We start from the raw sequence: 27380 nt of genomic DNA on the forward strand, positions 1-27380 counted from the left end.
TAACTCTTGGGCTCCCTACAACACTAGATTTCAAGAGCAAAGGCTCATAAGCATAGTCATCACTATCAAGAGCCCATCAATGGACCATCCTTCTTCACTAGTCATTGGAGGCTTGTTGCTATTGCACTAGAGAATGTGGCAGAGCTCCCTAGATGGGAATTCAATATTCTTTCTGCTGTTGTGTGAATCTCCACCATCTGTCACAATGGCCCAGGAAAAATTTGAACATATTTGTATAACATATATATCCCAAGGTGAACTTCCTCCCATATATCCCCGATTTCTGACACCCCACACAAATAAGCTGCCCCTGCCATAATTGTAACCATTCTGTGACCCAAAACTGCTTCAAAAATGAAGCCAAGAATATCATCAATTCAATTAATAGAAAAATGAAATAATAATAACACGTTTAAATATAAATAATTTAGAAAAATAAAAGCAAAAGAAAGTAAAAAATATTGGGTTATTAAAAATGAAAAATGTTTAAAAATAAAATAAATTACCTTTTGAAGTTTGCCTTTCATCATTATATCTGTTGTCCTACATGTACAGTGTCATTTTCTTCCATTTCTTCTCTTGTTTTGCTTTTTTTCATTTTTTTCTTCAAAGAAGTTTTAAACCACACTAAAATCACATACAGAAAATAGGGGACTCACATATATCCAACATCCTCCCCCTTTTCCCTCTTCGCTATTCATAACCTTTTCACATGTGGATGGTACATTTGTTAAAACTCATATACATATATTGAAATATGGCTAATATTCATGGTCAATGGTGTACATTATGGTTTACATTTTGGGCCATACAATTTTATAAATTTTTGATGAACCTTAACATGGCCTATATCAATCATTGCAAGATCATGCAGAACAGTTCTGTAGCAGTTTGATATGGTTATCAATTCCAAAAGTAGATATTAGATTATACTTGTAATCTGAACTATACCTGGGTATGATTGCATTATGATTAGGACATTGAGTCCCCACCCCTTGGTGGGTGGGGAGTTATAGATAAAAGGCATGGCAAAGAACAGAATTGAGCATTTCTGATGTTGGGGTTTTGATGTTGGAGTTTGATGCTGAAGACTTAAACTGGAGCCCCAGGAGGTCAGCATGCAGTGGAAAGAGAAACCAGCCCCAGGAAGAAAGGAACCTTCAACCCAGAGCAAAGAAAGCCTCAGGATTATAGGAACCCAGGAACCCTGAACCCTTGCAGATGTCGGCAGCCATCTTGCTCCAAATAGATTTTGGTGAGGGAAGTAACTTATGCTTTATGGCCTGGTATCTGTAAGCTCCTATCCTAAATAAATACCCTTTATAAGAACCAACCAATTTCTAGTATTTTGTATCAGCACCCCTTTGGCTGACTAAGACAACTTCCATTGCCCCCTTAATACCTCCTTTTCTATCTATCATATTCTTCCATCCCTCTCCCCTTGTGGCCCACTGCAACCACCAGGATTCACTCCTTGAAGGAAAAGATTCATAGATACTTGCAACAATGCTGAGGGTTTGACACAGTAGTCTGTCTTCTTCTATTAGAAACTGCCCATGCTCTTGAGAGACAACCTCCCCTCTGAGAACATATCCAGCCTCCCCAAGATAGAAGTCCAACTCCTTCCCACTCACTATGTGGGTCTCCTCCCACGGATACAACACACGGTGACAAAATGATCATTTGCATAATTTCCTAGAAGGCTGCCCCAGGTATGCCCTGTCCCAAAAGTTCCCCCATCCAACACCCTAAACCAGTAACTTTTCCTTGTCATATTGCCAAAAGAACTTTCTGAAAATTGTAGTTTCAGCTATGTTCCCATCAATCCTGAGTGTTCATTTGCTCCCTCCCCTAACTCTTCCCCCAGTTCCATGGAGCATCTAACCCACACTACCCACCCTATTCCCCAATCAACTTTGCACTGCCCAACGCAATAGTATCCCTAAACCTGTCACATCCCTTCACTGCACAACTGCTCACTTCTACCTTATCATATATTTTGCTGGTATGGGATTGGCTCACAGCCTTCTTCCTAATCTCTTTAAATGTGATTGGTTTCTTAAGTTCTTGCACTTTGTGTAGTATCACTGTAGGTTTTTTGTGTATCTCTAGGAATTTGTTCAGGTCATCTTAGATGTCTACTCTGTTGGCATACTGTTTCTTATAATATTCTCTTACAATCCTTCTTATTTCTCTAGGGTCATTTTTAACTTACCCCCTTTCATTGCAAATTTTATTTATTGCATATCATATTAGTCATGGTTCTCTAGGGAAACAGAATCAGCAAGAGATATCTGTCAATAGTATGCAATTCTATAAGAGTCTCTCATGCAGCTGTGGGAATGCACAAGTCCAGGTTCTGCAGGCAGACTGCAATGAGGGGATGCAATGAAAGTCCAATGAATGTTCTTGATGAGTTCTGGGAGATGTTGGCTGTCCAGAGACAAGCTGGGAAATTCTCTCTCAATGCTGGAATCACTTCCCCTTTTAAGGCATTAAACTGATTGCCTTAAGCATCACTCATTGCTGATGGTAATCTCCCTGATTTTGTAATTTTTACCAGCTATCTATGGTTTATGGCTGCAATCAAGGCAATGGTGACTAAAGTCCATCAATGCCCTTGTATTACACTTAGCCCAGTGCTTGCTTGACCAAACAAATGAGCACAATTACCTGACCCAGTTGATATAATATCCTAACCATCACATACATATTCTCTCTTTTTTCTTTGTTTGTCTAAGCTAATGGCTTGTCAACTTTATTGATCTTATCAAATAACCAGCTTTTGGTTTTGATGATAATATTTAATTGTTTTTGTTCCCAATTTCATGCATTTTTGCTCTAATCTTTATTTTTTATTGCCTTCTATTAGATTTATGAATGGTTTTCTGTTCTTTTTCTGCTTTCTCAAGTTGTTCAAGTAGATCTTAAATTTAGCTCTTTCTTCTTTTTTAACATAGGTGTTTAAGGCTATAAATTTCCCTCTCAGCACTGTCTTCACTGCATCCTGTACGTTTTGATAAGTAGTGTTCATGCTTTCATTCATCTCAATATATTTACTGATTTTACTTACAATTTCTTTTTTGACTTACTGATTATGTAGGAGAGTATTGTTCAGCCTCCACACTTTTTCATTTTATCTCTTTCCTATCTAGTATTATTTCCAATTCTTTCCATTATGATCCAAGAAGGTGCTTTCTATAATTTCAGTCTTTTTATATTTATTGATACCTGCATTGTGACCTAAATTTCTTCCTCATGGATTGTCCCTTTTATTAATACATAATGTACTTTACTGTCTCTTATCTTTTTTTTTTTTTTGTATTTAATTTTTTGTATAGTTCTGGCTATTCTTCTGTGTTTAAATTTGTATATAGTATCTTTTTCCAACCTTTCACTTTCAGCTGGTTTGTATCTTTGTGTCTAAGATGAGTTCATTCTAGGCAGCATATGAATGGCTCATGTCTTCTTATCCACTCTGTCAGCCTATACTTTTGAATGAGGAGTTAAGTCCATTCACATTCAATGATATTATTGTGCATGCATTATTTACTTCCACCTTTTTATTCTTTGGTTTTCATTTATTATATCTTATTTTCATGTATTTTTACTCTTTTGGTTATTCTTTCTGTTATTCTTGTCTTCTGTGCTCTCCTCCAAGCATCTATCTCTTGTCTTTTTCTTTGAGGTTGTAAGGTTCCCTTTAATACTTCCTTCAAAGTGTATATTTTTAATGAACTCTCTTACTTTCTTTTTATTTGTGAATATTTTAAACTCACCTTCCTATATATTTGAAGGGCAATTTTGATGGGTAAAGAATTCTTGGTCAGCTGTTTTTCTTTTTCACAATCCTAATTGCATCATACCACTGTCTCCTCACCTCCATAGATTCTTATGAGAAATCTTCACTAAGTCTTACTGGATGTCCCTTGTGTGTGATGGTTTTCTTCTCTTGAAGCTCTCAGAATCAGCTTTTTATCTTCAACTTTTGACATTCTGGGTAGTATGTGTCTTGGAGTAGGTCTATTCATATTTATTCTGATTGTGGTACACTGTGCTTCTTGGACATGTGAGTTCATTTCTTTCATGATAATTGGGAAATTTTCTGTCATTATTTCCTCAGATACTCTTTGTACTCCCTTTCTCTTCTCTTCTCCTTTTGGTAATCCCATGCTACATATTTGTTGTGCTTTGTGCTTTTGTTCAACTCCCTGAGCCCCTGATCAATTTTTTGTCATTCATCATTCTCTGTTCTTTTCTCTTTTCAATTTCAGATGTTCTGTCTTCTACAATGCTTATTTTTATTTCTGTCATTTAGAGTCTGCTGTTGTATGCCTCTACTGTGGTTTTCTTCCTATTACCTGTTTTCTCTTTCATTCCCATGGGCTCTGTTACTTTTCTATTCAAATTCTTCTTTGTGCTCACTCAGGGTCTTCATGTTGTCCTTTATCTCTTAGTCATATTGTCTTTCAACTTAATACTTTTATTTTGGAAATTTGTGTGAATCTCATTGTATGGTTGTCTCAAATCCTGTGTCTCTTTAGAGACTTTGACGTATTCCTTTTCTTAGGCCATTACTTCATTCTCTTAGTGTGGCTTGTAATTTTTTCAGAATGTCTAGATATATATGATTAAGATGGTAAGTTTACTCAGATACTCAATTTATCTTTCTTTCATAGGTATTTAGAGCAAGAGGTTGTGTGTTTCTGCTGCTCTTTGATTCTTGGTTGAAACTGTTCTGGGTTTAGGATTTTCCCTGTTAGTTGCTCAAATCTGGAAACTGGACCTTGTAATGTGTTTCAGACCTGCTTCCAAAGGCCCTGGGGAAGGAGGCTGTAAAAGGCAAGAAAAGACGCTTACATATTTACTTTTACTTTCCTCATGTGCCCTTCCTGGGCCACCAGCAGATAGCACTCTTTGGCAGTCCAAAGCCTCTTTAAAGTGTGTTCACTGCAACAAATACCAGATTTGTTCAACAGAGCATTCTGCCTGGAGGCTTATCCTTGTAATTCAAACTTTCTCAGAGGCAGTTCTCCAAACTTTGCTGGCCACCCCTTCTCTTTTCCCAGATAAGAAATAATTCCATTTTCCTTGGCATCCTCAACAAGTCCTGGTCAGTAGAATGGGAGATTGGGAGGGTGAGATCTCTTTAGTCCCTTGCAGCTGCCAAGGCAAAAAGTGGCCTGTAAGGGCACAGAGGACACAGCAGAACAAACATGTGGTACAAAAGCAGAGTCAGCCTTCAGCTGTGCCCCTCACTCTTCCCTTTGCTGGGGAGGTAGGTTCCCAGGGCCCCTTTGTCTATAGCCACTGGCCCCAAATCCTGAGAATTCAGAAGTGTCTATAGGGTGGGAGAGGATGTCACCAGTTGTAGCTGCAGCTTCTAATTCACAGTTTTTACATTACAATTCTTTTCCTTTCCCCTCTCATTCCTGGGTGGAGGCCAGCCAGCCCCTGGTAGCCTAAGTCCTAGCAGACTTTTTTTCCAAGGTGGTTGAGCCCATCCTCTAGATATTTCCTTAATGATGTGTGTCCAATTTCAGGTTTAAGATATTGGATTTGATATTTTTCTCTTCAGTTCAGCATTTGTAGAATACGTCTCCAGTTTCTACTATCCTCCAGAGTTCTAGAATCTCACCTTATATCCACAGAATCTGCTTTGCTTAATTAGATATTAATGTACACTTAACATATACCAAGAACTTAGCTAAGCAATTCAAAAATACTAACTCAATTTTCCCTCGAAACAATAAAAAGTAAGTAATATTATCTAGCCTGAGTTATAGACACAGAAGCTGAAGAATAAAGATGAAATTATTTGATCAAGATCACACATTAAGTGATACCTTCAGGATCTTAACTCTTAGTTTGGTCCTATTTTCTACAATCTGAGCCACTATGTTATGCTCTCTCTCTCTATCATCATTATCAATACTTTAACCCATACTCCAGAGGGCAGTAGCTAGAAATAAAGACTTATGCCAGTGCTTTTGGACTTTTTCTTTTGTATCTGATCTGAAAGTATGCTAGAAAATTTAATTCTGCTTTCTCATATAAAATAGCAAATATAATAACCACAGAGTCAAAGAAGTACAGGAAAGTCCTTGGTTACCTTGCGTGGTATGCTCTTTAACTGCTGGTATGATAACCCACAGAGGTTAAGAGACTATTCCAAAATAAAAGGGAGGCAGAGACACTTGAATCCAGATCTCTGACTACAGAACCAGAGGCTGGTTCATGATTTTGTGGGCAAGTGAGTGTGTGGGTTGAAGGAAAGAGAGGTCTAGGGCCTAGTCTTTGGGATCTGGGCACAGGAGATTTCCTTTTTGTTGCAACTGACCTTTGTGACATATGAACCCTTTTGGGGTCAAGAGTCAACTCTGATGAAAGTGATGAATAACCTCCATGGTTTTGACTTTGGAGAAAAGTTAATGGAGGATCATAACTTAACCTCAGGAGATAAAATTGAGCCTTAACATTCTAGGTGGACTGAGACACCTAGAGGATGTACAAAAATATGTGCAAACTGTTCTGTGTTGATCCTTGCATTGGAGAAGCACACAAGCTTTTCCCACTTTCTGTCTAGCTGCCCCTGACTGATTAGAAAGTTCTTTCTTCCCTCCACAAAGACTAACCTGGTAAAGAAAGCAAAAGGACATTATGGAAACACCAAGGAAATGGATAGCAGCAGACTTATTTCCTTTATTTTGTTACATGGTGAAGTTGGGACTAAAAATACTTTTTCTATTACTCCTCCTTTATTGTCTGAGTATGGTACAGCAAGCTTTAATGTAGGATAGTGGGCACTTAGGAGTGAAAGGACCCTGGGTTAAAAATCCAGTCTTATTCAACTATATTGAGCCTCAGTTTCCTTGTCTATAAATGTGAGACAAGAAATGCCTTCACTGAATCATATTTTTGTTATATAAATGCAGTCTCGGCACTGGAAGGGGACAGGGTGCAGGTCATTCTAACAGAAGAGGGTCCTGACAGCTTCAGTCACTCTATGTAAGCAAATTGCATATGTGTGGGAAAAGAGATCAGATTCTCCACATTTGACCTCATCTCTATCTTTAGCTATCATCTTGCTTCTGTTGTAGAAATTTGAAAAAAGTAAGAGGAGGAAGGGAATATTACCCACATAATCTAATCCTCCTTCCCATTCTCTGGCCTACTGGTGTCACATAGCAAATAATTGGCAGGGTCTATGGAGGCAAACATGACTGGCAATATGGGAGAGTGGAGATCAGGTGTACTGCCAGCCTCTCCATATTGCAAAACCTGCTTCTTGAACATTAACTCAGAGGTGAAGAGCTGAATTTTTGCCAGCCAGTTTAGTGCAAACTCCACATTAGTAGCCTTGACCCAACCATTTCTGGAGAGGAGATACCATAATGCTTTTTATAAACCCCCGCTGAACGGACTGCATCAGAGGAGATTACGCTTTCTACAAGACTGCTGTTCTTCATTTGTTTCTGGGGATTTCTGTGCGGATTGGTGTGGAGACAGCTTTCCAGGTGAGGACTCATCTCAAAAAAAAGTAATCATTGCTTTTTGACACCCACTGCAGAAGAGACGAATCAAAATGGCCTTACTGAGTTATACTAAGAATATACTAGAAATTATACCCAAAGAAAAGGAATCACTCCAAGGTAAGAAGAATAAATCTAGTATCTATTCTTTAGATAGCAATTTGTTAGATTTAATGAAAAATTCTTAGAGATTTCTACCATGAGCTAATAAATTCATGTGGATGGATTTAGTCCCATTCTGGAAGCAGTTGGTGAACTCAGAAGGAAAGAGACTCATCCAAGTTACATTTATTTAGCATTTAATATGTGTAGACACTATGCAAGCCTTAACTTAATCCTTCTGGTTACATTTAAAGGTAGGTGCTTTGTTCCTGAATGACTGAGAAGCAATCAAGTCATGCTTAAAGTGAAAGGAAATAAGTGTATGAAAATGGCAAGAATACAGCCTAATTTATTACTTATTTAATTCATATAAAAACAAATGTGCTTTAAAGGGTTCATTAATAATGCTCGTACCACAACCTGTTTATTTTTTGCATTTTACTTTTCTCTTCTAAATGTATGCTTATGTACATGGTATATATGAATTGTTTTATCCATACCTTTTCCAATTTGATTTTAATACTCTCCCACATGTCCATGTGTATGGGTGTTATGTTAGTGCCTTAGAATTGCAACATCTTCATAGATTATATATTATCTTTCCTTATTGCTAAGCATTGGGATTTTACTCAGTCCTTTCATATGTTTGTGTGGCTTTATAAAATTCTACTTAGACTCATAGGGTCAGAATCTAGGATACAGGTTACTAGGATGAGGATAAGAAATGGGAAATTAAGGCTTCAAAGTACATGGTTCCTACTTGGAATAATGGGAATGTTTCAGTAATGGATGGTGGTGATCGTAACACAACATTGTGAAAGTAATTAACAACACTGAAATACATATTGGAATGTGATTAAAAAGAGAAAAGACAGGGAAGCAAGTTTGGCTCAACTGTCCACCTACCACATAGGAGGTCCAGGGCTCAAACATGGGACCTCCTGACCCATGTAGTGAGCTGGCCCATGCACAGTGCTAATGTATGCAAGGAGTGCCATGCCATGCAGGGTGTCCCCTCATAGGGGAACCCTACGCACAAGGAGTGATCCCTCAAGGAGAGCCACCCATTGTGAAAAAAAACACAGCCTGTCCAGGTGTGGTGCTGCATACAGAGAGCTGATGTAGCAAGATGATGCAACCAAAAAATGATACAGGTTCTCAATGCTGATGACAAGAATGCAGGCAGACACAGAAAAGCACCCAGTGAATGGATACACAATCAACTGTGGGAGAGGAGAAGGAGAGAGAAATTTAAAAAAACACATTTTTTTTAAAAAGGGAAAAGTCAGATTCTATTTATGGTAACATAATACATTTTTTTAAGAAAATCCATGGAACTGCACTACACAAACAGTGGACATTAAGTTAAACCATGGACTATAGTTAATACTACACTTATAAAAATGTTCTATCATCAATTGTAACAAATGTTCCTCATCAATGCAAGGTGTTCAAATTAGGGGAGTAAATGAAAATTCTGTATTTTATGCACGATTGTTCTGTAAAACCACAAATTCTCTAACAAAGAAAAAAAATTCTGCTTAGAGCTTCTTTCTTCTTTTAAATTGTTTTCCTTGGATAAATTCCCAATTTCAGAATGACTAGATCAAAAATCAAGGATTTTACCTTTTGCCCAATGAAACCAGCTCAGAATAAGTGCATCAGATTTCCCAGAGAATCTCAGTCTCAGAAGTTTTCAATTTACCCTATCAGGCACCATATTTGGTTGTCAGTATATGTGTGTATGCTTGGAGGGTGGTTCCAAAATATATACTTTGCAAGAAATACAATAATATTATAATCCATGGATCTGGCATCAAGTTCTACTTTGCATATTATACTCATGTAACTTCCTAGTGAGATGTTTCTAAAATAAGGAAAAGATTAGCCTTCAGGAATCTTAAATTTCTACAGCTTAAAGATCCTGAGAAATACATGTCACAGGCACTTCTACCTTTTTCTGGGTTTTCTTAAAGGCATAACAGTCCAAGATGGTGGCAAAACTTTCATATTCCAGTATGTATTAGGCACATAATACACACGTGTGGATTGAATAAACACATTAATCTTTGCCTTTGGAAGATGGAGCAACTAAACCAATTAATGCAAGCATTTTATGAATTAAAAATAAGTCCTCCACCCATTTATTGAGGGCCTGCTATGTTGCCAAATACTGTGATAAATGTTAATCATGGTGTATTAGTCAGCCAAAGGGGTGCTGACACAAAATACCAGCAATCTGTTGGCCTTTTTTTAAATCTTCCCCTCTCTCTCTCATGCCCCCTTTCATGCCTTGCTGACCATGTCCTTTCACTTCATGATCATCTGTATCTATTTCTATTTTAGTCTTCTCTTCTCACTTTTTTTTTCTTCAATGATTCACTGGGATTTGATCCTGGGCCCCTGATTTGGAGAGAGTTTCCCATCAATTGTGCCACCTCAGTTCCTGGTCTTTGCCATGCTTCATCTTGACTCTCACCTTCGTCTCTCTTTTATTGCATCATCATCTTGCTGTGTGACTTACACAAGCACTGGTTCACCATGTGGAATCTGGTTCACTACTTGGGCACTTACAGAGACACTCAGCTCACCATGCAGACATTGGCTCACTGCACGGGCACTTGCTCACCACCCAGCCACTCATGTGGGCACTCGGCTCACTGTGCGGACATTCAGCTTGTCACACAGGCACTTGGCTCACCATGCGGGCACTCACATGAGCACTCAACTCACCATGTGTGCTCTCAACTCACCATGGAAACACCACATGGGCACTAGGCTTGCCAGGTGAGCTCTCAGCTGGCCAAGAACAGCTCATGGTGCAGACAGACCTCTTCTCTTCACCAGGAGGACTCAGGGATCAAACCCAGGTGCTATCACATAGCAGGCAGAGGCCTCATTACTTCAGCCACATCTGCCTCCCTGATGGCTTTTATAAAGGGTATTTATTTGGGGTAGAATCTTACAGTTACTAGGTCATAAAGCACAAGTTACTTCCCTCACCTGTCTACTGCCATGTGTTGGAGTAAGATGACTGCCAACATCTGCATGGATTCAGGCTTCTTGGGTTCCTCTCTTCCCAGGGCTTGCCTCTACTGGGTTTAGCAGCTCATTCTCTGGTCTCTGCAGCTAAAAAACTATCAGGTGAATGGTTCATCTCTCTTCCCGGGGCCTTCTCTGATTCATTTCAAACAAGCTAATCTGTTTGCTTACTTCCCAGGGCTCCAGTTCAAAAATCCAGCCTCCCTTCTCTGTATTGGGGTTTCTCTGTAAGTTCCCACCAATCAAGGGGGCAGGGATACAATGTACTACTGATATACCAATCCAAGTCGTAATCATTATTTTATCAATGAAAAGTAAAACCTCTAAATCCAGTACACTCTAATATGCTCAAAGGTAAAGAACAGTTTACAATCTTAATCTGATATTTCCTTTTGGAATTAATCAATAATATCAAACTGTTATAGATGGGGAAAAATTAAGATGAGTTTCCTGTTCCAGAAGAGTTCACTACTTAGGAAAGAAAGCTATAACCCAATTCTGCAATGAGATATGCCTAAACATTTACTGCAGAATTTTAAAAAGAAGTGATGTTTTCTGCTTGAAGTGAAGGGCAAGAGGAGTCAATAAAGAATGACAGGACCATAAGCTAGACTTTCCAGGTGAGTAGAAGCTGGACTTAGAAAGCACAGAACAGGGAATTGCAGACAGGAAATAAAAAGCCAGGGGTGTTACAATAAAGACTGTGTTGAAACAATATCCAGACAATACATGGTGGAGAGTAGTAACAGAAACACGTAAGAGAGTAGATGAAAACCAGATGGTAAAATAAGATTTCATTTACATTTCCCCACATGCATGGAGTGCATCCTGTAAGGAGAGCCACCCTGCACGAAAAAAGTGCAACCTGCCAGGAGAGTTGCCCCCACATGGAGGCAAAATAACACAACAAAAAGAGACACAGATTCCTGGTGCCACTGAAAAGAATCCAAAGTGGGCACAGAAGAACACATAGCAAATGGACCCAGAGAGCAGACAATGGGGAGTGGTGAGAGAAGAGGAAATAAAGAAATAAAAATAAATAAAACTTTAAAAAATACTAATAATAATGATAGGTTTAAACATAAGAAATAAAATACATAATAACTTAGAAAAGCTACAACTGAAATAAAGTCAAATAAATTGGGATACCAAAAATGACAAGTATTTATAAAAATTTACAAAATTATTTTTTGATGTTTTGCCTTTCATGACTGTAATATTTGTTGTCCTGTATGTATAGTGGCATGTTCTTCCATTTCTTCACCAGTGTCTTCCGTTTTTGCATTTTTTCTTCGAAGAAGTTTTAAGTCATAGGAATGTCACATACAGAATATATGGGACTTGCATACATGCAACATCCTTTCCCTTTTTCCCCTTCCCTATTAATAACATTTTTACATGATGGATGGTACATTTGTTAAAACTGATGTAACAAATATTGAACAATAGCTACAAACTGTAGTCACTGGTTTACATTAAGTTTACATTTTAGACCATATACTTCTATAAATTTTGGATGAAATTTAGCATGGTCTGTACCCATCCCTGCAAGATCATGCAGAACATTTCCATTGTCCCCTAAATAAATCCTCTTCCATCTATTCTATTCCTCCCTGTCCCTCCCCTCAGAGCCCACAGAGACCACTAGGCTTCATTCCTTGAAGGACAAGATTCATAGATACTTACAACAATGCTGAGGGCTTGACACACTACTCTGTCCTCCTCTACAAGGAACAGCCCAGTCTCTGGAGAGACACCCTCCCCTCTACTTGAGAACATATAAGGCTTCCCAACAATGGAAGTCCAACTCCTTCCCACTCATTATGTGTGTCTCCCCCCTCTGATAAAACACACTATTACAAAATGACCTTTCACACCTTCTCTAGAAGACTGTCCCAGATGCACCCTGCCCCAGCTGCCCTTCCATGTAATATTTTAAACCAGTTACCTTTCCTTGTCATATTGCCCAAACAGCTTTCTCAACATTGTAGTTTCAACCATGTACCCACCAATCCCCAGTGTTCACCTGCTCCCTTGCTAAACCCTCACTCCAGTTCTGTGGAGCATCCAACCCCTCCTCCCCACCCTAAACCCTGTGCAGCTCGTACCATCCAACCCAATAGTATCACTAAACTGCTGTCATATCCCTTCATTGGACTACTCACTTCCACCTTATCATAGTTTTCACCCATATGGGTGTTGGCTCATAACCTTCTCCCTTTCAATTTCCTATAAAACTATCTTCCAAACTCTAGCTCTCTGAGTCTGCTTGGTTTGCTTAATTCACATCAGAGTGACCATGTAATATTTGTCTTTCAATGCCTGGCTTGCTTCACTGAACATAACGTCCTCAAGATTCATTCATGTTATCCTGTGTGTGAGTACTGTTTAGTTCTTACAGCTGAGTAATACTCCATTTTATGTATATACCACATTTTGCTTATTCATTCATCTGTTGATGGGCATTTGGGTTGATTCCAACTTTTGACAATAGTGAATAATCCTGCTATGAATATTGATGTGCATATATCTGTTTATGTCCTTGCTTTCAGTCCTTCAGGGTATATACCCAGCAGTGGAATTGCTGGATCATATGGCACATCTATAGTTAGTATTTTGAGGAATTGCCATAGTGTCCTCCACTATGGCTTCACCATTATACATTCCCACCAGCAGTGGATGAGGATTCCCATTTCTGCACTGCCTATCCAACATTTGTAGTCCTCTATTTTTTCAATGGCCACCAGTCTAAAAGTACAAGATAGTATCTCATTGTAGTTTTCATTGGCATTTGTCTAATATTAATGTTGAGCATCTTTTCATGTGGTTCTTAGATGTTTATATTTCTTTGGAGAAGTTTCTGTTCACATCACTTGCCCATTTTTAAAATGGGTTGTTTGTCTTTTCATTTTCAAGATATAGGATTTCTTTATATATGCTGGATAGTAGGCTCCTATCAGACATACGGTCACCAAATATTTCCTCACTATGGGTAGGCTGTCTTTTCACTTTCTTGACAAACTCCTTTGGGGTGCAGAAGGTTTTGATTTTGAGGACATCCCATTTATCTATTTTTTCTCTTGATGCTCATGCTTTGGATGTGAAATCATGAAGCCATTTCCTATTATAAGGTCCTATAGTTGCTTCCGTATAGTATATTCCAATATAAGTTCTATATTGGCTCTTGGAAGCTTATTAAATGCTTCCTACTCCTTCCCTTAGTTAAAATTTTGATAGTTTTCAGCAAGGGACTAGTTAATTGCTTACTCCACCCTCTCCCAGGCCAAGTTTCTCTATGCTAGGACGATTAGGCATATCAGGCTGTCCCAGGAAATTCACCTCTCCCCTCTTCCCTGGTGCCACCTTGAAACAGCTGATATGCTCTTCAAATCTCAAAGAGGGTCCAAGCAATCAAACCCATGGAAAGGAAAACCCTCTCCACTCTTTGCCATAACCCTCTCACTCTCAAAGAATGCTCCCTCCCCGCAGTGGATAGCAGGAATTGGGGCTCATCACAACTTTTTGCCTTGAGGGTGGGATTTAGTCCTCCCACAGTTTCCAGCCTCTGGGTCAAGAAACTCGGGGTTTTGCCTCGTGCAATTTATCTCTTTGTCCAGATCAATGCCCTGAAGCCTCCTACTCTGTGAGTTCTCTAAAGAGCTCACTCAGAGAGGATCTTGTCCACATTCTGCCATTTTATTGCAAGAGATGATGAATGCACATTTAAACTGATGCCATCTTGCTGCCTTACATCCTTACTGATGTCTTGATTTTGGAATACTTTTAGCCCCAAAATAGCATGACAATAAATGCTTGTTGTTAAGCTAACTCTATTTTTGATATTTGTCATAGCAGCCTGGAAGCCAAAAACATACTGCATATAAAGATTATCTTAGAGATTAAGTAAACTTTCCCAAGGTTGTAAAGCTAGAGTGGAAGACCTAGGATCTGGTTGTTTCCATGCAAGAAGCAGAGTCCACACTCTTCATTACTAGATTCTATTGTTCTGAGTAACTATTGGTTTAGTTTTTATCTAATGTCAACTATTATAGTTATTTATTATTCTGATTATATTTCATTTTTTGCTTAGACTGCCAAGAAAATAAGAGTCAATTTTAATCATGTTTTCACTCACAAAAAAAGACTTTATTAGATTCGATGTGAACTAATTCCTAGTTTTTTATTAATTCCTTATATTCATTTCCATGTTGCCTTGAATTCCTCATGTGTTTTGGTATGCTACATTCATTTCTGTAATACACTGGAATCTCAGGTTTTTTTTTAATGAGTTGGAGAGTAATCAACTAATATAGAACTTACAATATAAGCATAACTTTGGCTCTTGAGAGCTGGGTGCCATTAAGAATAGGAGGAAGGAGTAGGAAGGGGGAATACAGAGGAACAAAGGAAAGTGAAGAAAGAGGAGAAGAAAAAGAGGAAAATTTATGTCCATTCACACATATTCCCATATCATTTCATGGCACAAGTCCAGAGGGCATTATTCATTGTAGATATTAAAGATATTTCCTATTTCATCAATATAGAAGAAGAGCAAACCAATGGACTGATTTTAATCACTATGAGGTTGACTGTCACAGAAGAAGGAGGAAGAGAATGAGAAGAATGGAAGTAGTGATAAAATAGCATGAGATAGATACCCCTTAAACTATTTTGCATTTATTAATTTCTTTAATCATGACAAAAATTCTGTGAGTTTGGCAGGGTTATTATCCTATCTACCAATGAGGAAACCAAGGTGTAAAGAGGCTAAGAAACTTTCTCAAGGTTGCACAGTTTGCTACTGGTAGAGTCAGGAGAGTTACTGATAACATTTAACTGCAAAAAATGTTATATATATTTTTCAATGTGTTTGTTCATTAAAAGAGAAGCCAATGAATGTAAAGTAAGGAAGTGAACTGAAAATTTCAGAATGAGACCTCTGTGATTTCTACCAGTCTCATTTCTCCTTGGAGTTGGTGAGAACTTTAGTGAAGTGACCCAGTGAAGAAATACTTAAGAAAATTCAGGCCAATAGCGTAGATCATGTTACTCTTCTTTCTGATTCTTCTCCAGCTCTTCCCATTCTTGGCTGTTTCTTGGATATCTCTCAAGGTAGGTATCCTCCATGATGATCATATTGCAAGGTGCCAAGATGCTACAGACTCTGGAGAAATCCTTAAGGAAGAGTCTTCCCGAATCCTTAAAGGTGAGGATTGAAAATTCTGAAGGGAGTAAAGAAGTGCAACATCCTGTGAAAGAAGGGGAAAAGAGTCTAATAATTTCTTATCATCTATTCTGTGACCAGTACTATTACATGTTTTCTTTTATTTCAATTGCTTTACCTTGTTTTAAGATACTTGAAGAATATGGAGAAAACAGAGGCTTATTGGATGATTTGCCCAATATTCCACAAATAGTGGGTTGCAATGCTCTGATATGAATAGAGGTATGATTGTGACTGAACTGAATTTAGTTCTGTCCTGACTCAAAAACAGTTCTTTATTTCTTTACAAGGAACATTTCATAATAAATGTAGATTTTGCCCAGAGCTCAAAGTTGGGTGTGAGTACATATTAATGTTTAAATTATTTTCCCTAAAGGAACACTTTCCAGGTAATAGACTAACCATATCTCTTCTAGAAACATGGTAACAGGTCAAATTCTATTTCAGAAAACTTTGATGATTGTGATTTACAAATAAGTCACTTAGATAGATTTAGAAATTATTATAAAGTATAGATTTTCTCATTGCAATGATGTAAGTTGCAAGGGAGTTGGATTCATGCACAGGTAGTGTGTGAGGAGGTACATGTGCATACACACATATGTGTACGTGTGTGTGTTACCATTACTCAGAGGGGTGACTGGTGCTGGTGACTAGGCTATCTGAAGCTTCTTCTTCAGCTAATGAAAACAGATAACTCTTCATGACCAACTACCCAGCTCCAAAACCAACCACCTTCAGCTTCAGGCATACTAGCCACATAGAAGTAGTGGTAGAATTACCAAACATTTCCTGCATAATACCTTGTTTCTTACAGTGTGATAAGTACCTTATATTCATTAGCTTGTATAATTATCAGGCCCTATGAAGAAAGTACCACTACATTTCCTATGTTATAGATGATGGATCTGAGGATAGAAAACTTGAATGGCTTGCCCAGCTGTTCACTCCTGGGCCAAGGATATAAACTAGAGAGTTCATTTCAGCTCTCTGTCTACCTTCCTGTTGAAAAAAATAGGAATTGATATTAGGAACTAGAAATTTTAAAATACTTTTTGTTTAAGTGGATGGTCAACAGCAACAAATAGAAATGATACAATCCTCTCTTTTAGTCCATCCATGTCTCCAGAATAAGAGGTTCTCTTAGTATGGGTATTCCCTTTCTCATAAATGTTACTGATCCTTTTGCACTAGAGCTTGAATGTGAGGTAGTCTACCAGTTTTCAGGTTATCTTGTGCTTATGGAGAATTCCTGAGGAGTTGCACTGGTCTTAAAAGCATATACATAGGGAAGTGGGTGTAGCACAGGGATTGAGCACCTGCTTTGCATGTATGAGGTCCTGGGTTCAATCTCTGGTACCTCCTAAAAAATAAAAAATTTTAAAAACCATATAAATAGCTCATACTTGGGACTAAAAATTGTAACTTTCATGGAGCTCCCATGAAGATCTATATCTTTCATAGCAACATAAGCTTCTCAGTCATACTCCCAAAGCAATTAATTCAGAAGTGGTAAGATAATACATCCATATAGTAGAAACTTATGCAGCCATCTGAAAATTATAGAAAGTATTTGCATTCATTAACATAGAAAAAGGCCCACTTTGTATTAAGGGGGAATAAATCAGATTTCAAAATAATATGTAACAGGGAATTTCGTTTTCATAAAATTGTGTTCCTCCATGTGCATGAATGAAAGAAAGGTCTGGGCAAGGTAATATGAAATCCTATAACAAAGAGTGGCATTTTTTAAATTATTAATTTTAAGTGTTATGTATTTTCCAATATACATGTATGAGTCCATACTTTGATGGGGAAGTACTTTTTCCATATAAAGTAAAAATATTATATAAAGATTGTTTGATCTAGATACTTCTAAAACATAAAACTCCATGATTTTATAGAAATAAACCTTATCTTGTTCAAACAAAAGGCACTTGGCTATCACTTCCTAATATGGCAACCCTCCTATTTCTTGGAATGTTACAGGTTTATGGAACTGTCTTCCACATTAAGCAGGGAAACCCATTCAAACTAAATGTGCTGGTAGACAATTGGCCTGATTTTAATACAGTGGTTGTCCGACCTCAGGAGCAGGTAAGATGTCAGTGGTGGAATGAATATGCTTTTATTTTATATTTGCTGTGTGCCTACCATGTACCTTGCAATGTGGCAGACACTGGGGAACTAGAGATTAATCATGGGGATGATAACCAAGTCCCTGTGCTCAAGAAGCCCATAGCTTGGAGAAGCAGATACTTAAACAAGGTATAATATGGTGTGAGATATGCAAAAACAGAAGATCTACAAGATACAGAAATAGCCCAGGCATAAACTGGTAAAAATTAGATGTGGACATCTAGTTGACCAAGACAGCAGCATAGATGTTCCAGGGTTCTATCCTCCACAGAATCTTTGAACAGCTAGCAAATACTTGCAGAACCATTTTCCTTGGTACTCCAGAAAAGATAGAGTGTTGCAGTTACAAGGCAAGCATTGAATCAAGAAAAATATTTAGGAGAAGCTTGTGCTTCTCTTGCTGCCCCCTCCCTCAACCTTCTACTGAATTGTGTGCAGTTGACTTGTGCTCTAATTTTTGATTCCTGGTCTTGTTCCAGATGGATTAGTCATAACCTGTTTAAATATATTGGGGTGCCTGCATGTTGTTGCCAATGTATTGAATGGACACTTCAAGAACTGAACCAGGACACTCATCTCTGGATTGCCTTCCCAGAACTTGTCCTATAGGCAGAAGTAGCTAATAGACAGCTAAAGCAGTTTAAGAGGCAAACAACTGAAGCGGACTCCGTAACAGATCACTGGTATTAAGACATGTAACAGTATACTTGGAAAGGGAGAAAAGCCTACTCCATAGGGATTAGAAGGGGTTTTCAAATACCTATAAAAGGAGGAATTCTTAAGGTCATAAATGCATGCCCAGACCAGGAAGCATGATGATTTTTTTGGTAAGAGGGCTAAACTCTAAAGAAGAACACAAGCCAATTAAATGACAATGTTTAAGGACTATGAAAGGCATTTATTCCTTGGATCATTTGTATTTTTTAAGATACTAGCACTCAAAAACTATCTATCCCATCACTAACTGGATAGACAATTAAGGGACAGAGAGATCAGGGACTAAATTCCAGAGTTAGCCTATTAATATATTAAAATGTACTGTGCAACAGAATGTACTGTATATTAAAATGTACTGTGCAACTGTGCAACAGAATATTACAAAACAAACAAAGAAACAGAAAATAATGGTCCATGCAAAGAAAGAAGATAAAACTTTGGAAGTCATCAGTGAGGAAAACCAGACTTTGGACATATCAAACAAGGACTTAAAAAAAAATGATCTTCAATATGCTCTAGTAGATAAAGGAAAATAAGAGAAAGAACTAAAGATATATGGAATGTGATAAATGAAAAGTTTGAGACTATCAATAAATAGATGTAAAGAATAAAAAGGAAGCTAACAAAATACTGCAATTGAAGACCACAACAACTAGAATAGAAAAGTCCTAGGAGGGTTTCAACAAAATATTGGAGATGACAGAAGAATGAGTGAATTGTAAGACCATTCAAATGATTCAGGCAAAAGAGCAGAATGAAAAAAGAATGAAGAAATGTAAACAAAGTATGAGACCTGTGAGACACTGTTAAGTACACAAACATGCTTTATGGGGGTCCTAGAAGGAGAAGAAAGAGAGAAAGTAGAACGAATATTCAAAGAAATAATGGCATAATTCTTACTAAATTTAATGAAAGACATGAATACATACATTCAACAATACCAACCATGATAAACTCATAGAAAACCATATTCCAACATATTGTGGTTAAACAGTCAAATGCCAAGGACAAGTACAGTGCTATGAAAGCTGCAAGAGTAAAACCAACATGGCATGAATGTTGGAGCCCCAATAGGATTAAGTGGCACTTCCTTATCAGAAACCATGGAGGCAAGAAGACAGTGAGTTAAAATAAAATAATTGCCAACCAAGTATTCTATGTCCAGGAAGGCAGTCTTTCAAAAATAAAGGAGAGATTAAGACATGCCCAGATAAACAAAAGCTGAGGAAGCCCATCACTACCGGACCTTCCCTATAAGCAATGCTAAGGGGAGTTCTTCAAACAAAAAGGAAAGGACACAAGACAGTGGATTGAAGTGGCCTAAAGAAATAAGGACCTCCAGTAAAGGTAATTATATGGGTAGTTGGATTTTCATGTATAATTCACTTTTTTTCTTTTTCTTTTTACTTCTTGCAGTTTCTAAACTACAATGCATAAAAAATAGTGATAAATCTATGTTTTTGTGTATACAATATATAAAGACATGATTTATAACAAATACAACAAAAAGGTGGGAGACAGGGGAATAGGAATATAGTTTGCATATATAAACATTGTTAAGTTAGTATCAAATCAAACATGAATGTCATAGATTTAGGAAATTAAATTAAAGTTCCATGATAAACACAATGATAATATCTAAAACTATATAAGTGGAAGAAAATGAGAAGAGGCTCAAAATTGTTTACCACAAAGAATTAAATAAGTATGAATGTAGGCAGTAATAGAGGAGTTGAGGGACAAAAATGGTCCAAGTTTTACAAAGACCAAGTGGCAAGAAGGAAGAAGAAAGTACTGCATTAATGGCAGTTATTTAAAAAAAAAATGGATTCAGATTCTTGTGTGGTTCATAAACATGATGAGTGAATATTCATCTGGTTGTGTGAGATCAACCTCCCTCAAATCTTGCACATTATCCCTTATACCATCTCACGTGAAAAAAAAAAAATATGGATTTGACCTGCCAGTCAAAAGCCAGAGGTGGCAGAATGGACAAAAGCATGACCTAACACATGCTGTGTACAAGACACTCCCTTAAATTCAAATATACAGGCGGCGGACTTGGCCCAGTGGTTAGGGCATGAGTCTACCACATGGGAGGTCCTGGGTTCAAACTCTGGGCCTCCTTGACCCGTGTGGAGCTGGCCCATGTGCAGTGCTGATGCATGCAAGGAGTTCCATGCCACACAGGGGTGTCCCCCACGTAGGGGAGCCCCACGTGCAAGGAGCCCTATAAGGAGAGTCGCCCAGCACGAAAGAAAATGCAGCCTGCCCAGGAATGGTGCCACACACGGAGAACTGACACAAGATTATGCAACAGAAAGAAACACAGATTCCCGTGCCACTGACAACAACAGAAGTGGACAAAGAAGATGCAGCAAATAGACATGGAGAACAGACAACTGGGGTGGGGGTGGGGAGAGAAATAAATAAATAAATCTTTTTTAAAACTTCAAATATACAGTAAGTTGAATGTGAAATGCTGGAAAAAAATATTCCATGCATACAGTAACCAAAGGAGCTCTAGTGAGGAGTCTGCAAACTCAGGGACCGACTCAGAGGCTCTCTCATCATAGCAGCCATGGCCCCAAGGGGAACTGCAGTACCTGAGGCAGAGCCAGCACATTCTTCCCTGGGGCTCCAGGAAGGAGGACCACATGGACCAGCAGACTCAGTAGAGACTGAGACATGGGTTTCCACTACTGACCCCAAAAAGTGTATTCTGTAACAACATTTGGAGGAGCTGCTATGGTATATCAAGGGATCCACAAATAATAAAGAACATTCTTCCAAAAGAATGGAAATACATCACTTTCAGAGGATTCCATGACTTTTTGGACAGCCTGCAATTCTCCACCAGAGAAGAAGAAAACTTGGGCCTAGCTTATGGTTTTCAGTGGAAGCATTTTGGGACTGAATAAAAGATATGAATTCAGATTATTCAGGCCAAGGAGTAGACCTTCTGCAGAATTTGATTGACACAATCAAAACCAACCCAAACAAGAGAAAAATCATTATGCATTCTTGGAATTCAAAAGATCTTCCTCTGATGGTACTGCCACCATGCCAAACCCTTTGCCAGTTCTACATGGGCAATAGTGAGCTTTCATGCCAGGTGTAACAGCAGTGGCATGTCTTCCAACATCACCACCTATGACATGTTTACCTACATGGTCACAGACATCACAAACCTGAAGTCAGGTGACTTTGTACATACTTTGAGAGATGCACATGTTTACCATAATCTTATGGGGTCACTGAAAAATCAACTTCATCAAGAAAAAAGTACTTTCCCCCAATCACAAAATCTTTGAAACATTGAAGTAATTGATAACTTCAAAACCAAAGATTTTCAGATTGTGCAATACAATCCTCATCTGACTATAAAAGTGGAAATGGCTGTCTAAAGTTCTTTTAAAGACTCAAGTATTTCTAGGCTGTTGTTAGTGATTGAGGTTTGGATGGCAGGTAAATTTGTGATAAAGGGAAAAGGAATTAGGTAAAAAACCTGTTGATTACCTATTAGATGTTATTCATGTAAAAATACATTTCTTTAAAAGATGTTGCTACAGACAAATATAATTGCTGCTTGTTTGAGACTGGCTAACTCACTGAGGATATATGAAAAGGCTAAGATTACAAGTAAGGCCATATAGTGTATCTTCTTTGATTACAATGGAATAAGCCAGAAACAAATAGAATGAGAACTGAAAAACTCATGAATATGAGGATTTTTTTATGATTTAAAAGCATCAGTTGGTAAAAGAAGAAAACATAGGGGAAATTAGGAAATATTTGAGGCAAATGACAATGAAAACACAACATACCAAAACTTATGGAATGCAGTCAACATAGAGCTGAAAGGAAAATTTATCTCTCTAAATGCTTGCTGGAAAAGGGGAAAGATCTCAAATCAGAGATGGAAAATCACAAATGGAGGATCTAGAACAACAGGAGCAAACCAAACCCAACACAAGCACAAGGAAGGAACAAACAATGATTAGAGAGGATAGAAATGAAATAGAGAATTGTTTATACCCACAATATTATAGTGCTTAAAAATATCACAGTATAATAGAATTCTATGAATCAGCATTGCAATCATGAAATATAAAGAATTTTATTTATTTCCCTTTTCCTAATGCAAATAGGAGATGACAGATGACCTTGATTGCTACACTAATACTTACCACATCTACTCCAACAACCCCAAGAACTGTCAGAAATTCTGTGGATTACCAGAAGTCATCAATTGGAAACAACATTTGCAGATCCAAAGTAAGAGGTGTGGGATGTGTGCTGACTCTGTTTTGGCAAGCAGTGCTGGCTGTTGGCTGTGGAGATGAGGGTCATAGGGCCATGTGCAACAAGCAGGCTCACCTAGGTTTATTTAAATAGAGCTGAAGCAAAAAGAGCAGGCAAGCACCAATGTGCAAACACTTTTAAATTTCTTGCATATAATTTGCTCTTGTCTCATCGTGAAAAGCAAGATACAAGGCTAAGGTTAGATTCATGATAGTAGAGGACTATGACAGATGTCTTAGTTTGCACAGCTATGACGAATACCATAAAACTGGTTGGATTAATGAATCTGAATGTATTGGCTCACACTATGGAGGTCAGAAAGTCAAAATCAAAGTATTGACAGGCCATGCCTTCTCTCTGAAATGTAGTAAATGTAGTGTTCTAGTGATGGCTTGTTGGCAGTCAGTCGTTTCCCCCATCACATTACCATCTGTTTCCTTGGTCTCCCTCTGTAGCTACTTCCATGTCCAATTTCCTTTCCTTTTAAGAACTTTGGCCATATTGGATTAAGCATTATTCTCTTTGAGTTTGGGCATATGTTAAGTTATAACATCTTAAGGGTCCCATTTGTAAATGTGTTAATGTCAACACCTTGACTCACGCTAACTAATAACATATTCAAAGATCCTATTTGTGAGTGGTTTCACACCCAAAGGACTGGAGGTTAGGACTTGAAAATGACCTTTGTGGGAGAGAAGATTTAATCCCCAATACCAGGGAATAGGTATAAGAAGATGTATGGTCAGTTAAAGGTTGCTGATGAAAAATACCAGAAATTGGTTAGTTTTTATAAAGGGTATTTATTTGGGGTAGGAGCTTAGAGATACCAGACCATAAGTATAAGTTACTTCCCTCACATTTTCACATTAGAGCAAGATGGCTGCCTACATCTGGCAGGTTTCAGGCTTTTTGGGTTCCTCCTGGCTCAGCTCCTGTTTCCTCCACAAGGTCAGTCTTAGACTATGAGGCTCTCTAGATTTTGCCTCTCTCCAAAAGGTCAACTGTAGACTATCAGGTGATAGTCTCTCTCCCTGGTGTTTCTACCCTGTCTAAAGAGCCATCTCTATTTCTCTGTGTTCTTCTCCTGGCTCTGGTCATCTTTCCCTGGGGCTTGCTTCTCTTTCCTCTGTGTACTTACTTCCCAAGGCTCCAGCTTAAGACTTCAGTATTCAAACTCCAACATCAAAACTCCAACATCAGAAACCCCCAACCCTGTCCTCTGCCATGACTTTTATCTGTGAGTCCCCACCCACCAAGTAGTATGGACACAATGCCCTAAATATGTGGACTAATCAAATCCCTAATCATAAATTATTTACACCCAGGTACAGACCAGAGTACAAACATAATCCAGTATCTATTTCTGGAATTTGTAACCATATGAAACTGCTACAGAAGTCTGGGCCATTACTGTAAAAATCTCCTATTCTTAGATCACACTAAGTACTCATAAATGCTGTCTACTATTTTTTATAACTCATATCCTTGATTATCAAAACTGCTTGGTATGTGGTTTGGAATATTGGGTCCTGGTGTTGATATTGCCACTAACAATGTGAGCATCTAGCATGTTTTCACTTATGTAAAAGGGGAAATTTCACAAACCCCAGCTAAATGACCATTGCCACACAGAAGGAGCTCAAGTCTGTACCTAAGATTTTCTGACTCTAAATCCCAGATGCTTCTTATTCTACTGCAGAGTTTCTCCTTAGGAAACACTTAAGCAATTACATCTTTCCTTATAATCCCATCTAGGTTCACAATCCACCCTTAATGAAGTGATACAAGATCTTGCGGTCACTAAATCCTTCAAGGTCAAGCATACACAGTGCTTCCTCTATATGATGCCTGAGACAGCAAAGAAACTAGCTCCTTCCCTGTTGGATACAAAGAATTTATCATCTAATAACAGGAAACCTAAAGCCATGTGAGTTTGATAAAAAAGGCACTCTGTATTATTCATATCTCTTCCTAATGAAATAGCCTTCCAACTCGTCTCCGTCCTCTCACTCTGGTCTCACTACAAGCCATTTTCTGCAAGGAACCAGAATAATCTTTTTAACAATGTAACTTATACTATGTTAATCTCCCTTCTCATTTTTAATACAATCCGAAATACTTCAAGGCTATAAATCCAGCCTCTTGGCTAGCTCTCCAATCTGCCTTTTCCTTCCTTCTCATTTCCTCCAACAACACTGGTCTTCTTTCTCTTCCTCTATCTTCACAAGCTCATCCATACTTAAGAAGTTTGTATTTGCTATTTCCTATGCCTACTCTCTCTCTGAAGAAAATAGAGGTAAGAATAAATATAAAAATTCATATTCATAGATTTTTGCTTTTTCCTTGGCTCTCTCATAGCAACCTAGAGATGTTCAAACTCTCATCGTTGGATGTAAGCAATGCTGCCTTGGTGAATAAATTCTGGCATTTCGGTGGGAATGAGAGGAGTCAGAGATTCCTTGAACATTGTATCCGGACCTTCCCCACTTTCTGCCTGCTGGGGCCTGACGGGACCCCTGTGTCCTGGTCCATGATGGACCAGACTGGAGAGCTTCGAGTTGCAGCAACTGTGCCTGAGTACCGGGGACAGGGCCTTGTCACTTATGTCATCTATTACCAGATCCAGGCTGTGAACAAACTTGGCTTCCCCATGTATTCACATGTAGACAAAAGCAACAAAATTATGCAAAGATTATCTCACAATATGAAGGCTATCCCCATGCCCTGTGACTGGAACCAGTGGAACTGTGTACCTCTGTGAAGTGGGCCTGGAAATCAAGACAGTGTTGGTTGGTTGAATGTGAGCTTGGAGGAGCTGAGGGTTGGATACAAAAAAAAAAAAAAACTGTAATCAATGGTAAAGGAGTGGTCACTGTTTGGGCTCTGGATGGAGAAGCAGTGATGAATGATGAGCAGGAACACAATTCTCCCTGCCCTCAAATCACACATGCACTTTCCTTAGCTTCCTCAGTAGACAGCAGGGCAGACAGCACTGTAGTGGTCCCCACATAATTTATCTCCCCAAACTTTCAGATTTATGACTTCTTTCATCAGCTACATGTTGCTCCATATTCCTTCTTCTGGAATTCCAGTGCTTGGGTTGATAGAAACTTGCCAACACTGGCAGAAGCTGGTAATATTTTAGGGGTGTTATGACTTATTACTCTCTCCTTCTATGGCCTATTTTTTAGTGATCAGAGTGTAGGTCTTTAGAGATTATCCTTTCCTCTTTGATTGCTGTTTTACAGTAATTAAATATAATATTAAATATACTATACACAAATGTTCATGAGATATTACATAAATACTGTATGTATGATATAGCAGGAAGACTTATTAAGATAAAAAACTAGTATGATTAATATTAGCATGTCCTTTCTCTACTTCCATTCAATGGAAAATGATCCAATATTGTTTCTAAAGCCTGAGCTTCCTACACTCATCCTAATGTCCAAAAAAAGAAGATACGTTGTGTTTGATCGTACAAGTTTAATCTATGTTGTCCACATAGGCTATGCAAGGGGTGAGAATATTGGGTGGAAAGTGGCACACCAGACCCAGAAAGTGGGTATTTATTGAGAAAAGACAAGGGTTATGGGGAATGTGACTACAGCTTGGTTAACTCCTCTTCTACATGACCTCAGCACACTATTCAAAATGGCAAAACTTTGACAATCAAGTCAAGGATGAGTCTGGCAGTTGGTGAAAACCACCAGAAGGATATTCATCCTATTTGGGACAGGGTGGCTGGAGCACTTTTCCATCCCAGCACTGTAAGAAAAACAGCTTTCAACAGCAGTGCTGGGCAGCAAAAAGATCTCTGGAAAGGGGTGACCACTGATATTAAGAACTTGCTGCTTTCTGGTCCTCTTTAGGCTTAGAGGTAGGGAGGAGAAACCATCCTGCTGTTGATATTACTACAGCATAAGCCTGAGCTTATCAATCCTATCATGTTGTTAAGGACTCTTTGGAGACTTTATTTATTCTTCAGTAACTGATGCAGGGTTATGTCTTCTGCTGTAGCCCACAACAGAGATGGAATGGTGAAAAAAATGGATGACACCAATGGTTAGCATTCAACTTGTGAATTCTATTGTTCTATTGACAAGTCATTTAAAAACTGCAATTTTTAATAATTTTCCTTAAGGGGCTTCTAAATAATGTCTCCTCCAGTTAATAAATGTAATTAAGCAGTTTAAAACATTTAAAGTTGTGTCTGTAAATTTGATTTCTCTTAAAGTATTTGAATTTCTGGCAAAAAAAAATTGAAATCTTACTAACTACTAAGAATTCTTATAATTAAAAAAAAACCAGAACTT

At 38.2% G+C, this 27380-nt stretch overlaps 1 protein-coding gene, 1 non-coding gene and 1 pseudogene across 3 annotated transcripts; all 3 read left to right on the forward strand.

Moving 5' to 3' along the window:
- Positions 1–7339: 7339 nt before the first annotated feature.
- LOC101423027 (glycine N-acyltransferase-like) lies at positions 7340–27264 on the forward strand. 2 transcript variants are annotated; one of them, XM_004479249.5, is made up of 6 exons: positions 7340–7517; positions 15750–15882; positions 17890–17997; positions 22908–23034; positions 24817–24988; positions 25420–27264. In XM_004479249.5, the coding sequence occupies exons 2-6, from the start codon at positions 15802–15804 to the stop codon at positions 25820–25822; spliced, it is 891 nt and encodes a 296-aa protein (XP_004479306.1). In that variant the 5' UTR covers positions 7340–7517; positions 15750–15801; the 3' UTR covers positions 25823–27264. The 2 variants fall into 2 exon arrangements, with proteins under 2 accessions (XP_004479306.1, XP_012375398.1); XM_012519944.4 differs by lacking the exon at positions 7340–7517 and adding an exon at positions 7629–7652.
- Positions 18032–22901, forward strand: LOC131280007 (thymidylate synthase pseudogene; annotated as a pseudogene).
- LOC111760773 (small nucleolar RNA U13) lies at positions 20591–20690 on the forward strand. Its single transcript, XR_002794374.1, has one exon. It is a non-coding gene; the product is annotated as a small nucleolar RNA U13 (small nucleolar RNA).
- Positions 27265–27380: the final 116 nt, after the last annotated feature.

Source organism: Dasypus novemcinctus, chromosome 10 (genome assembly GCF_030445035.2).
Source record: "Dasypus novemcinctus isolate mDasNov1 chromosome 10, mDasNov1.1.hap2, whole genome shotgun sequence".
Lineage (NCBI taxonomy): Eukaryota > Metazoa > Chordata > Mammalia > Cingulata > Dasypodidae > Dasypus > Dasypus novemcinctus.

Bases quoted from the DNA above. Each gene is read 5' to 3' on its own strand.
- LOC101423027 (XM_004479249.5), top strand. From the start codon at position 15,802: ATGATGATCATATTGCAAGGTGCCAAGATGCTACAGACTCTGGAGAAA. The intron at 17,998-22,907 runs GTAAGATGTCAG...TAATGCAAATAG, and splicing joins TTGTCCGACCTCAGGAGCAG to GAGATGACAGATGACCTTGA. The intron at 24,989-25,419 runs GTGAGTTTGATA...GCTCTCTCATAG, and splicing joins AACAGGAAACCTAAAGCCAT to CAACCTAGAGATGTTCAAAC.